The sequence below is a fragment of the Aulonocara stuartgranti genome (assembly GCF_965226115.1).
Source record: "Aulonocara stuartgranti genome assembly, chromosome: 13".
NCBI lineage: Eukaryota > Metazoa > Chordata > Actinopteri > Cichliformes > Cichlidae > Aulonocara > Aulonocara stuartgranti.
The window spans coordinates 35,215,190-35,228,118 of NC_138949.1; the positions used below are offsets into that span (position 1 = coordinate 35,215,190).

At 46.2% G+C, this 12,929-nt stretch overlaps 1 protein-coding gene across 3 annotated transcripts in view; it reads right to left on the reverse strand.

Moving 5' to 3' along the window:
* The window catches only part of ncapd3 (non-SMC condensin II complex, subunit D3), a 23,408-nt gene continuing 10,479 nt past the window's right edge, over nucleotides 1-12,929 (reverse strand). For all 3 annotated transcript variants that reach the window (XM_082556729.1, XM_082556731.1, XM_082556730.1), the window contains 23 exons: nucleotides 11,930-12,022; nucleotides 11,627-11,700; nucleotides 11,373-11,507; nucleotides 11,074-11,294; nucleotides 10,801-10,992; nucleotides 9,720-9,817; nucleotides 9,529-9,638; nucleotides 9,192-9,299; nucleotides 7,344-7,458; nucleotides 7,003-7,098; nucleotides 6,679-6,917; nucleotides 6,398-6,477; nucleotides 5,974-6,111; nucleotides 5,747-5,880; nucleotides 5,427-5,635; nucleotides 3,962-4,072; nucleotides 3,616-3,777; nucleotides 2,850-2,962; nucleotides 2,511-2,572; nucleotides 1,800-1,847; nucleotides 778-840; nucleotides 622-664; nucleotides 1-221 (listed from right to left, as the gene is read on the reverse strand). In XM_082556729.1, the coding sequence (XP_082412855.1) occupies nucleotides 161-221; nucleotides 622-664; nucleotides 778-840; nucleotides 1,800-1,847; nucleotides 2,511-2,572; nucleotides 2,850-2,962; nucleotides 3,616-3,777; nucleotides 3,962-4,072; nucleotides 5,427-5,635; nucleotides 5,747-5,880; nucleotides 5,974-6,111; nucleotides 6,398-6,477; nucleotides 6,679-6,917; nucleotides 7,003-7,098; nucleotides 7,344-7,458; nucleotides 9,192-9,299; nucleotides 9,529-9,638; nucleotides 9,720-9,817; nucleotides 10,801-10,992; nucleotides 11,074-11,294; nucleotides 11,373-11,507; nucleotides 11,627-11,700; nucleotides 11,930-12,022 (2,705 nt within the window). In that variant the 3' untranslated portion in view covers nucleotides 1-160. The remainder of the gene's footprint in view (nucleotides 222-621; nucleotides 665-777; nucleotides 841-1,799; nucleotides 1,848-2,510; nucleotides 2,573-2,849; nucleotides 2,963-3,615; nucleotides 3,778-3,961; nucleotides 4,073-5,426; nucleotides 5,636-5,746; nucleotides 5,881-5,973; nucleotides 6,112-6,397; nucleotides 6,478-6,678; nucleotides 6,918-7,002; nucleotides 7,099-7,343; nucleotides 7,459-9,191; nucleotides 9,300-9,528; nucleotides 9,639-9,719; nucleotides 9,818-10,800; nucleotides 10,993-11,073; nucleotides 11,295-11,372; nucleotides 11,508-11,626; nucleotides 11,701-11,929; nucleotides 12,023-12,929) is intronic.

Here is a 12,929-nt window from a genome sequence, read left to right on the forward strand (position 1 = left end):
TCAGTGAAACACCATATGTTGAACTTTTATTTCATATTGTACATCAATACATCAGTGCAAAAGCAGCTAAACAAAGAGTGAAAAAACCTCAAAGTGAGAAGAAAGGATATTGTTGTAGATAAAGACAACCCACACACACACAAACTGAGTGACGCATCCACTACAGTCTCTTCCTCAGACGCAGAGGAGACTGCACATTCCACTGCCTCGGTCCAGGAGCCCTGAACAAACAACAGAGCTGCGTTTAAACAGTTCACACGTCCCGTGCATAGATCGCTGTAGTGTAATAGCAGCACAACAATGTGACAAAGCTAGCAGGCCTACAAACACCACAGAGCAAACAAACCCAACAATGTGTGACTCAGGTCTTCTGGAGTTTGCTGCCATGTTTCTGTAACTCTGTTCTTAGTAATCAGGTGTGGTCGTTTCCACAGTAATAACTAGTAACTTTGTTACTGCCTCGCTCCTGTCTTCACTGCTGTCGCTGTCCCAGTGTGATGCTGGATTGTGTATGTGTGTGTGTTTGTCATGGTCATTAAGTGTAGTGCTCAGGCACTAAACCAGTTAATGCAGAACCAGCACTGAGTTAAACTAACACCAAGGAAAGAGAAGTGCACTCACTGGGCTTCACTCGATCGCACATGAAGCACGCTGCCCTCTTCACCTGCCGACACACACAAAACAGTGATTGTTATAAACAAGCTGAAGATAGTTTTCATTCACTACACAAAAAGCAGAGCGAACGTTGGCACCGTCAGCGCCTGGTCAGAAACCTACTTGTTCCCTGCTCACTGAGGATTGCGCTGAGTCCTTCATCAAAGGTCAAGTTGATTTTGACACCTAGTGGACAAACAGAGATGGGTCAGTCGAGGGTTTGTGGATTACATCATCAGTGAGATTATAACCAACAGAGTATGGTACCATAATGTAGTAAAGTACGGTGCAGAGTTTGGAGAGTGGAGCCACTCTGCTTCAGGTCCTCACTGAGCTCACAGCAGATACAAAGCTAACGACTGCACATCATATATTTATTGGTGAGAGGTCTGATACATGCTTATGCTTTTCTTTGTACAGCATGTCTCATTCACCCAACCATACCAACACTTTACATGTGCATGCATGGACCCGAGTGCAGACTTTTTAAAGTGTTCTGATCATTACTGCCCGCTCTGGTCCAATCCCGCAATATTTGTGTCCACCCCTGCCCATAGCTGCAGACACATTAATGATACTCTGCACGATGATGCACATTGAATGTGACATTTCTATAGAACAGCAGCAGAATAAATAAAAGCAAAACCAGCAAAGATCTCTCAGCTTTGAATCGTTAGTCAGTAAACTGAGGTTACAAACTAACCAGGGTGCCAGCAGTGCTACCCGTCAGGCTCCGCCTCCCATTGCTGTGGACAGTTCTTATGAATCATAACTTGCATCCATTATTGTTCTTTTAAAACAGCAAGAGTATACTTAAGCTAATTTTGCCATTTAAATCTGTAATGTGTTTTCCTTTTGGAGAAGTTGTCATTAGTTTGGTCCTGCGCAACAAAATCATAAAGCCAAACGTCGCTGCAGCCGTTCCACAGATTTCCTGCTTGGTGAAGGAGAATTACTCTTCTGTCTGTGAAGAACAGCAGGTGTGCTTCCTACTGTCAACACAAAGTTCAGCTCTTTACCTTCTGTGTTTAGAGGGATTTTAAATACCCAAATATCTCACTTTCCATTTTTTGTACTCTCCAACCTTCATTTTGGGACCTGCGTCTGTTTTAGCTGCCAGAGGCAACCTGGAACTTCTCTCTTACCCTTTGGTGTGCTGATGGCTCTGTCGCTGGCAGCTCCTTTAGCCATCACTAAAAAAGTCAAATGAAAACACCGTCACAATGGATCTCACACACAAAACTTGTGGGAATGCAGAGTGAGGATCTAACACTGCGTGCAAACAAGAATCAGACAGTAAGACCTGCTCACTGAGGTTACAACAACACAGAGGATAAAGTGCTACAAACATGTTTTACATGCTGTTTATGCATCGCTGGCCTCATTATGAAAGGACATTTATGGTTATGCCTGGACTCAGTCCCGTAACATATTTGTCCATCCGCGTCGTCCCTGACAGTAACCTCTGTTACAGAACAATACTGTTTTACTGTTTCACCACCCTGAGGCTAAACTAATGTGTCGAGCAGTGAACTTCAAAGATGAAAAGACTACATGGGCTACTTTTGTGCATACATTTGACAATTACTGCACCTGAACTCTTGGACTGAAATGCTGCTGCTGCCTTGTTTCAATAGAGTCACACTTCACGGTGAGATCAGTGAAAACGATGAAAACTGCCCTTCATTTACTGTTATAATAGAAGAATGCACAGTTCTGATGTTTGCAAGCTTCAAGCACTGATGAAAGTTTCTTCACATGTTTCCTTGACATGTGTTGCTTTCCTTGAGTTCCTCTCCACTTGGCAGACATTCAGGATAAATGACATTTGTTCAAAGCAGTGAACTGAACAGTACCTGTTCCTTCCAGAGCGATTGATTTAGACTGGACATCGTCCTGCCTCCTGGGTCCACGCACACTGACAGACACACACAGGAATTTCAGTAAGTTAAGCCGTAGCTTCACACTGTACTGAATTAAACCAGCTAAAGTTTACATCTGCTCACAAATATGAACTCGTAGATGTGGCCGGGTCATTTCCAGCACTTCTTCTTTTCTGTGTCTAAGACTAAATGTGAACCAAAGGCTCGGTCTGCCGGTGATTACTGGTCATATGAAGGAGCCCAAACAGCGATCTCAGATATGAATCAGACTCTACAGTAGAGTGTAAGTGCCTCATACTGCTGGAAGCCTACCGGTCAGTGAGTGCCAGTCTAGCAGTCTGGAGGTTTGGACGAGGTGGCTGCGGTGTGGCAAAGGTACACGGCAGCAGGGCCGTGGATCTGACAGGAGAGCGCTGGGCTGAACCCTGGGGAGGAACAACGATCATTCATATAATAAATAAATAGCTCAGACCATCAGATGATAAGAAGAACGTTCGTTTAGAGAAAATATTTCAAGGAACTTGTACAAAAGTGTGAGGACTGTGTTTCATTGTAACACAATCCTCGTGTCCTGTTCTTAGTGAGAACTTTCTGGAGTCACTTGCTGCTCCAGCAAACATGAACGTTAGCCTGCTGTTATTGGAGATTGGTCAACAGATCAACATCAAATCCACACTACCTGGATTATATTCATACTCAGTATGCAGAGATTAGCAGGCATACATTCAGTCTACAGAGGATGATCCACAGTGGGGTACAACCACGGGCTCCCCCTGTCTGCAGCTCAGCACCGACTCCTTTTCCCCAGAAGAACGTCCAGCATGTAGCAGCAGATTACTTAAACTCTATATTCATCTTCACAGACTGTCTGTTTCTGCTTATTTAGAAGAGGAAATGTCCCCTTAATTTATTAAAAACAAGCGCGCTCAGACGTCTGTAAACCCCACACAGGCAGCGTGATCTGAGCCTGTCAGACGATTGGAGCGGACGTTACCTGCAGTTTAGCACATTTGTATGCACAGAAAGTCTTTTGACAGTGAAATCAGTGGGTTCATAGTGGTTTGCACTGTGCTCTTACCTGGGCCTTTTTGCCATCTCCTGCCAGGCTGTCGTTGTCCAGCTGTTCCACTGTCGCTCTCTCCTTTTCTGCTATTTTCAGAGCAAACTCCATTTCAGCTGCCAGCTGCTCGTCTCCAGAAAGAATCTCCTTCACCTCATTACGGTAGTCCTGCATAGTCACCTGATGTCAGACACACAGAGGTTAATGCGGTTCCCTTCGCTACAATATTTTCTCTCTTAAGAGAGTAGAAACAGAAGCACAAACTGTTCTGCTGATGCTTTGCAGCTAACAGTGCTGTAAAGCTGTGGATTTTCCATAGTTCATGCAGATCATCAGTGAATATGATCATGCATGCTGGACTTACCTGCAGGTAGCCCACGAGATCTCTGAGAACAGGAGAGCGCTTCTGCTCCAGCAGGTTCTTCAGGCTAATGATGAGAGGAACAGTGTTCTCTATGAAGGCCTTCTTCCTAACCTGCGGATCAAAAGTGCAGATTACCTTCAATCAATCTCAAATATTTCATCTGCTGAAATATAAAAACGTTAAAAGTTACATTTCGAGCGTCTTCATTATACTTGGTGCAGACAGTTTAGCCTGATGCATCTCTGAGGATGAAGACCTCTATACTTCACCGCTCAGATGGATATAAACAGCATTTTGCTCATTTGGTTCATAATCAGAGTCATCAGATTCAGAATCAACTTCGCGACAGCCTTCATCTTCAAATACAAATATTTTAAATAGTTCAGAGGTCAGTTTGCCCCGCAACGCAACAGGAAGGTTAGAGTTGTTCTTTGTTGTAGCCAAGAGCACCATTTCTGTAGACTACTGACAGAAATCAGAAGAAAGCTGTTCAGGCTGTGCTGGCAAAACAAACAAGCTTCATGTGTTTGAATCTAAACTTAAGGTTTAACTACTCGATGTTTGGTTTTGTGCTGTTGAAACAGATGATTCCTCCTCAGCAGAGTACGTGTCCTCACAGGGACTTCTGACTGAGCCAAATAAACTAAACAGTCAGCATCATTCTAGATGTAAATGACCTCCAACCTCTGGTAGACGCACAAAACACCACCAGTTTTTCTAAACGCTGCTTAGGGGAGCTACTGCTTGTGGTTACAGCATCCACACCACAGGTGGGGATGTCCTTACAGTCCAGGCCTAGCCGACCATTTGAAGTGGCAAACAAGAGTGTTTGTGTGAATGTGGCATGTTGAGTACAGAGTAGAAAAGCGCTCTATAACAATCAGTCCATTTACCAAAACCACTTTATAGTCACTGCATTGGTTATTGCATGCAGGACATATGCCATCACCACAAGCTCACGAGCATTAACACTGGTGCTTTGAGCCACGGCAGACTCGCTGCAGTCTTCTCTAGAAGAAACGCTGCTGCCATGCAGGAAGTAGCTGCTGTCGGCTCGCTGGCATCCTGTAACCTGGGAATCTTTGAGCTCCGGTACTTTCAGATACAGAGCTCCTGTGTGGATGAATTCAAACTGGCTCTGCTGAGAACACCAGGTTACAAAATTGAGTAACACACTGGTAATGGGCGGTGCTAGGCATCGCTCGAAGTGTGTGTCATTTTATGGAAAGCCTAGTTTAGTGTCCTACAGTTGTATAGGTCACATAACATGTGTTATCTAACAGCTGTTTGTGTCGTTGTTACTATAAATGATCACGTGGTCTCCTGTGACTAAACAGCTGGTGACAGGAAGACTTGTTGAGCAGAACCAGGATGAAGGAGGCAAACCAACTGCCTCAGTAAGCTGAGATGAGTAGGAAGAGGAACAAAGGAACCAAATGCATTTTAAATGTAGAGAACTCGTCACCTGTGACACCACTTTCTTCTGTGCAGCCTGCAGAACAGCTTTGGCCATGGTGGCCATGTTCTCCTCCTCTGCTTCCTCCCCTGCAGCAGCGCCTGCTGAACTACATATGGTCTGCAGCTTAAACTCTTTAAGGCTCAAGATGTTGAAAGTCTCTGACAAAATGTTAGCGCCATCTGCATCCAGGGGCAGCTCTTCATCAGCAAAGCACGCTGATGTAGGAGGAGGTAAGAATATAAAAAGACAAAGGTTCTGGTTAATAGTGCTTTAACAACAGGCCCAACTCTGAAAAGAAAAACCTAAAACTTTACTTTTAAGTTTACCTAAAATGGTCTGGTTGATCTTGTTGGTGATGTTGAAGCGCTGAGCGTCTGTAAAGTGCTCCAACAGGAAGCAGTAGATTCGAAAGCGTTTCTCACGGTACTGTTCTCCTTTTAGGGAGAAGTGAACGCGTTCTCTGCGTGGATGTTCAAAGAAAAGGAATAAACTCAACAAACATGTCGTGACGTGAGGAAACAGCAAGGAGAAATCAAGCTGAGCGGGGTCATACCTCTCGCTTTGGGAGAATTTGTTGTAGGACTTGTGTTTTGTGTAGGAGTTGAAATGGAAGATGCACTCAATGAAGTGCTGGCTGAACATTTCTGGGTTCTTCTTCAGCAGCAGGTGGAGCAGGCAGTATTCAGTGAGACTAAAAGGAGGTAAAACATACCAGCCTCGGTCTTGTGAAAGCAGCTTTACGGACACCAACATTCAAATACGGACTATAGTGAGGAAAACAAACGCTCCTCGTGCTTCAGACACACAAGCCACAGCCTGAAACCTGCTCCTACGCACGAATCAACCGGACTTCCTATTAACGTGTTTGCTGAGTGCGTAATCTGTCGTGAATGCCAGTCGGGGATTCAAAAATGAATGGATTTGCGGTTGCATACCCCACTTTCACGTCCTGTCCGTGTATGCACAGTATGAATTACCTGACGATGGCAGGGACCGGGTCAACGAGAGCCACCATGAAGTCAAAGAAGAGGGAGCCCTTCCATTTCACAAATTCTTCCTAAAACGTAGTCATGAGAAAACCAAAAAGAGGTGGCGCTGAAGTCCATCCATGTTTAACATGTCAAAGTAACGTCACAGCTGTAATTTGCTTCATTTTCCATTACATAATCCTGAAACGGGCATCATCTGACCATTGCTATGAACGTCTCAAAAGAGCACTGCTTACAGAAGTATGGTGACATTAAAGACAGCAACTCACCTGCAGCAGGTTGGTCAGCATGATGAGAGTCTGCTCTCTGATGACAGCGTCTTTGTCTCGCAGACAAGCAGAGATGTTGGGAATGTAGTGATCCACCATGTTGGTGTATCGCACGCACAGATCACACATTATCACAACCACGTTGCTGCGTACTGAAACCTCTGTGCCAACCTCCAACTCCCTGGCAAACACGGGCAGGTACTTTTGGGCCAGTTCTTCACTCTGCAGGGCCAATTTACCTGAAGCACAGTCACAAACAAACACTTAGGCTCATGGCTCGGAGTGAAGAGTCAGAGCTAAACTTGGAGGACGCACACGCCTCACCTAAAGTGATGACTCCATGGGCTCTTACTCTGGTAGGCAGCCAGTTTGCTTTGAACTGGGAAAGAGGCAGTGAAGCTGGCAGCTCAGTCTGGCACTCTGTCAAAGATGGAATAAGACAAACAGGTTAGCAGAGCCTTCTAACCTGGCCGTGCCCTGGACAGTACAAGACTTCGTGGTACTTTGAAGAAGATGTGACAGCTCCTGACCTTGCAGAGTCTGAAACCTCACTTGATTTCCAACTGCGGCACATTCAAAATGTCACCTGACACCAGCAGCTGTGCTGTTGTCTCTGGAGACGTTCACTCACACACAGTATGCATTTTAGCATCAGTCTTTCCTACCTGCCAGTTTCTCAGAATGTGTTGTGAGCACAGATTCCACTAGCAGCACTGTCCTCTTGTTAACTTTGGCAGGACACTGAAGTGATGCCACACCCAGAGTGTGGAGATGTTTCACCTGAAAGAGAAAACGTTCCCCGTCCATCAGAGCCACAAGCGCTGCACGGCTGATCACATGTTGGTTTTCAGACGTGCGCCGTGGCGTTTTCATCATCGGATTTTTGTTCTTCCTGAATGAAGTTTTGATAAAACTGTCATCACACCACAAACATTAAAGAACAGGCTGGATCTGTTTCATGCCTCGCAGTTCTTCATCTCACGTTTTCTTAAGCGTGAGGATTACTGAACAATTCCTGCCTTGTACAGTTCACCCCAAAACCCAAAGGCTTCATTCCTTGCAGAGTTTTAATAGCTATAGAACTATGCAGTGATCTAATAGGGTGCAATGTGTGTTAGGCGGCAGCCAAGGGCGCAGGATCCCTGGCTAGGCTGCCAATTCGGTCATGGAACATCGGCTCCTTCCTCATGGGAGAGGTTGAGCGATACCAGCTATATCTACCTGGTCTCATCTTAACCCACGGCTCGGGCTCTGGAGCCAGCCTCAGAGAGGGGCTGGACTCTGTCCCAGTTTGGAGTTGGCGAGTGTGAGAGGTGGTGGGCTGCAGTGGGTATCCATGAGTGAGAACCCAGTCTGCCAGACGGGGTGGTGGTTCTCATCTTTGAGAAAGAGGACCAGAGGATGTGCTCCAACTACAGGGGAATCCCGCTCCTCAGCTTCCCTGGACAGGTATGCACCCTGCTGCTGTGGATCAGCTCCTGTACAGAGGGAGAGCTTGGTCTGCATTACGGGCAATAAGTTCGACTCTTCCAGTGGGTGGTGGACTCCAGAGCTGCCCTTTGTCACCGTTCCTTTCATAACTTTTACTTGACAGAGTATCTGTGCGCAGCCAAGTGGTGGAAGGTTTCTCCCTCATGTCTGCTTTTTGTGAATGATGTGGTCCACCCCACCAGGTGGGGACCTCCAGCTCGCACTTGAGCCGTTCACGGCTGAGTATCAAGTGGTGGATGCTAAAATGAGCACCTCCGAGGATGGAGTGCCCACTCTGGGTCAGGGACAAGTTGCTACCCCATGTAGAGGAGTTCATGTATCTCGGACCTTGTTCCACTGAGGGATGAGGGGCTCAGCAGCTGCAGTGATGCAGGCGTTCTGTCTGTCATGGGAAAGAGACAGCTGAGCATAAAAGCAGAGCTGTTAGTTTACCGGTCGATCTACATCCCTACCCTCACCTATGGCCACGAGCTGTGGGTAGTGACTGAAAGAACAGGATTGTGGGTACAAGTGTCAGAAATGAGCTTTGTCTGAAGGGTGACTGCTCCCTTAGAGATAGGGTGAGAAGTTCAGCCATCCAAGAGAGGCTCAGAGTGTACAACGCCTTCGCATTGAAAGCAGCCAGGTCAAGTGGTTAAGGTATCTGATTAGGATCCTCCTGGGCGACTTCTGGGTGAGCTGTTCTGGGCAGGAGGCGGCCCCGGGGTAAACCCAGGGGCCAGCCCAGAGATCATCTTTTGCAGCTGACCTAGCTATTCCCCGAGGCGAGCTAGAAGAGGCTGGCTGAGGAGAGCGAGGCTTGGGTTTCTATCACTAGGCTGCTGCTTTGTAAATAAGTGTTAAGAGATCAATTGTTCTTGTCTAGCTGTCATTCCAGAGAGAACAGCACAAGATACTGAGGGTTGCAGAGTATGTGTCAACACCACTGAACATAAGTTCAAAGTGAAAGTTTACCTTTCTGCCACAATCATAAGGACATTTCTGGAGTAACGAGGACAAGTCTGCTAAGAGTTTATTCTCACCATCAGCTCCTCGTCGAGGTTCTGAGCTCCATTGTCAGTTAGGATTATGCTGGCCAAATATGACTCGCAGGCAGACACCAACTCCCCACAGCGCTGGTTCAGGAAAGCCTGACAAAAACACAAGACACACTCACAGTGGGCGTCAGTCATATCGGATTCAAACTTTGAGCAGGAGTTTGGCACTGCCTGCTTCCTGCTGCAACTTGCAAGGTTAACTGTTCTTGTGTTTGATCGTCATCCAAACAGGATGGAGACCAACAACTGTTTCTGTTACTGAAAACAAGATTTCAATGCTGTCATAAAGTACGTCAGCCTCTGAAGTATAGATGTCTCTAACCTGAGTCTGCTTGATGTCTTCACTGCAGCCAAACTGATAAAGAGTCTGAACAGCAGAGCTGATCACCTCCAAAGGCAAAGTGAAAGTCTTCAACCAAGACATCAGATCAGCTGCAGAGAGACGGTGAGAGAGACTGAGTCACATCATTTCTCTCAGTAATCCCCCGCCATCTGTCCCCTTACTCAACCTACCGACGACCCTTTCCTTTGTGTCTTCATTTAAATGCACGGCAATGTCTCCCATCACACACAGGATGTGACAGCATGTTGTTGCGTTTACATCCTTTGATCTAAGAGGAGACAATCAAATCATTAATACATTTATCTGCAAATAGCAAAGCAGTGATCGCTAAAAACATTAACATTAAGAGACTGACTTGTTGTTAGTGAGAAGTGATTTATGACCATTTACACTTGGTGTCACCCTCGACCATTTTACAGGGTGTGTTTGGGGATTTGTTAACCCTCTGCAGAGTCTAGCCTCTGTTTCAACTTGTGTCAGAAGTGCAAAAGTATTATTATTTTTATTGTGCTGATAGGCCAAACCTCAGATAAATAATTTACACCATGTCTTATGATACATACTGTCATCGGATTTGGTGCAGGAAGAAACAGTTAAAAAAAGATCTCCTAAGAAGTAGTTTACTTCAAGTACAAGAAAAAACCAAGACAAAAACATGTCAGAGAAAAATCCACCATGTCAGAAATGATATGGCAGCACATGGTGTCTGGTTGCTGACAGGGAGGCAAAGATTGAGCGAGTGATGGTGGTGAAAGAGTTTTGTGTTACACAAGAAGATGTAAACACAGCACAGATTCCTGTGTTTCCCGCGTCTGCTGACAGTGGCCACAGCCACTCTCCAAAACATCAACTCTTTGCTGTCCAAACCTTAAACCAACCACAATAACATCACATCTCCCAGAGAGGGGAAAGGTGAGTGTTCCTTCTGCGTCACACGTCACCCCCTCCTTACAACGGGATACATTTGTTTGTATGCGCACAAAGCCTATCATGCATCAGTCTACCCCCGTGTACAGTGTTGCTCTTCACCTTCTTTGTTTTGTTTCCAAAAAAGCCCACAATACACAGCAGGGCTGCAGGTTTTTTTATTAAATGGTGGAACTGAGTTTGCATCCAGAAGGTGGAGCGAGAACAAAACAAAAACAAAGAAAGGTTTGCAGATTTCACCATTTTCCACCAAATTACAGGCCAGATTATAAAGGGCTCATTTTAATTCACATAAACGTGGCAGACTGATTTGGACTTGCCCACCTGACCATCTTGTCCCAGGCGTCCAGAATCTTGCCATGAGGCAGTCTGGAGGATGAAGAAACAACCTTGGAGAGCAGCAGCCAGGCTCCGGCAGCATGATCAGCCTCAGTATGTGAGATCAGGTTGGAGACAAATAACGGGGTGAACTTCTTCTGTTTGGACCAGATGGTGAAGGCCTTGCTAAAGTAACGACTGGAGACCGGATACAAACACATTCAGTATTTAACATTAAACATGTTGTTTCGTACGAGACAAACGCTGGGCTGGCTTCACCTGAGCTTCTGGCACTGGTGACACAGTAGGCCCAGCAGCTCCCACATCAGCCTCTGACTGGCATCCAGGTGGCAGCCAGCAGAGTACGGTTTGACCTGACTGAGCAGCACCTGGTCCAGCGCCTCCAGGGCCTTGTCTTGCACCGAGGTCTCAGAGTCCGCCACAGCTGGCACCACCCCCTGCAGCCACGCCTTTTGCACCACACTGCACTCTGGTTTAACCTGGCAGAGAGACGTTAGGGTTAGATCTCACCCACGGTCACTTCAGTGACCGTCCCATCAGCATGTGGCTCCACTCACACTGAGCAGGTCCCCCACACACTGCAGGGCCTTCTTTTTCACAGACACAGATGGGTCTCTGCAGCGCTCTGACAAAGTCTGAAGAGTCTCCCAACTCATGGGGATCACGTCATGTTTCAGGAGACCCAGCAGGGCCTGTGCAGGAAGAGCACACAAGTCAGCCTGGGAACATGCAGATATTCAACCCGCCCCCCCACAAGAAATGACTTCAATCTAAATCGTGGCTGCTGCTGGTTAAGTTCAGCTCCAGGTACCTGCAATGCTGCTTTCCTCACATTAGTCTTTGAATCCTTCACACGCCGCAGGAGGAGGGCCAAATTCTCTTTTGCTGCATCAAATACAGAAACTATGTGATTCACTGACCTCCAGGGTCCAGACCATGAAAAACACATGAATGAAAACAAACACGTGACAAAAGTGATTTAAATGTGTGTTAGCCTTGTGACAACCTGGCAACCTTGTCCAGGGTATACCCCGCCGCTCGCACCGTCACGTACACGATAAGATATTAAAGCTATTCAATAATAGAAAAAGGATAGACTGATGGAAGCTCTCACCATAACAAGCAGCGCTGTCAGTGCTGCTCAGCTCCACAGTCCTGAATGGAAGAGTGCGGTAGGTTTTCAGAGTGTGCTGGGTACTGAGAGTCCCTGAAACAGTCATATCAACAACACCATTAAGTACAGTCATAGTCAACACAGTAAGAGTTATGTCAGTGAAACAAAAAATAGTGTCGTCTTTACCAGGGCTCAGGCGAACACCACCTGAGATGCAGTAACATCCTTTATTTTTGCACTTTCCTGTTGTGCTAGCTCCAGGCTGCGTGCAGGTCGGAGATATTTATGCGGAAACCTTTGTTTTCTTTACAGAACGAGAGAAATAAGCCCTGCAGTCACAGCTCTCTTCAGGTCCAGTCGGCTTTAGGGCTGGACTTTGACTGGACCACTGCAACAGCCTGATGCTTTAATGAGAAAACAGGTCCTTCTGGCAGGAACCAACTTCTCTGCATTAATGTGATAAATTCTCAAAATCGCTCCTTGCACCCGGGTTAAGAGCTTACGTGTTGTTTCTGGCAGCTCCTTACACTTTGAAACACACTAATAATATCGTATATATAAGTAGTCAGCTATGCCCATCTCTCACAGCTCACAGTGTGAAGAAACCCTGAATTGGATAAGTGGAAAGAGATGGATGAACTATGACCTCTAAGATGTAGCTCACGTGGTTTCTGCTCATGTTCTGACCTCAGGGTGAACGGAAACGTAGGTTTGCACGCACTGCTTCTGCATGTTGTTTCAGTGTTTACTGATCTCAGGCTGAATTCAAACTGAAGTTTAGAACTGATAAAAGCTTATACTGTCTCCTAGCCATGGCTGTATACACCGAGTCATTATGACACTCTTAGAAATTAGCTGGAAAACGGCCTCAATGTACAGGCTGCCTGATCCATATCAAAATGACACTTTAAAACTGTTGTACTGCCGGCACTACATTCCTCAGGTGTGTGTACGTAGGCCACCTGCTACTGCTATTATTAGAGTCTTTAGATAAGCTATC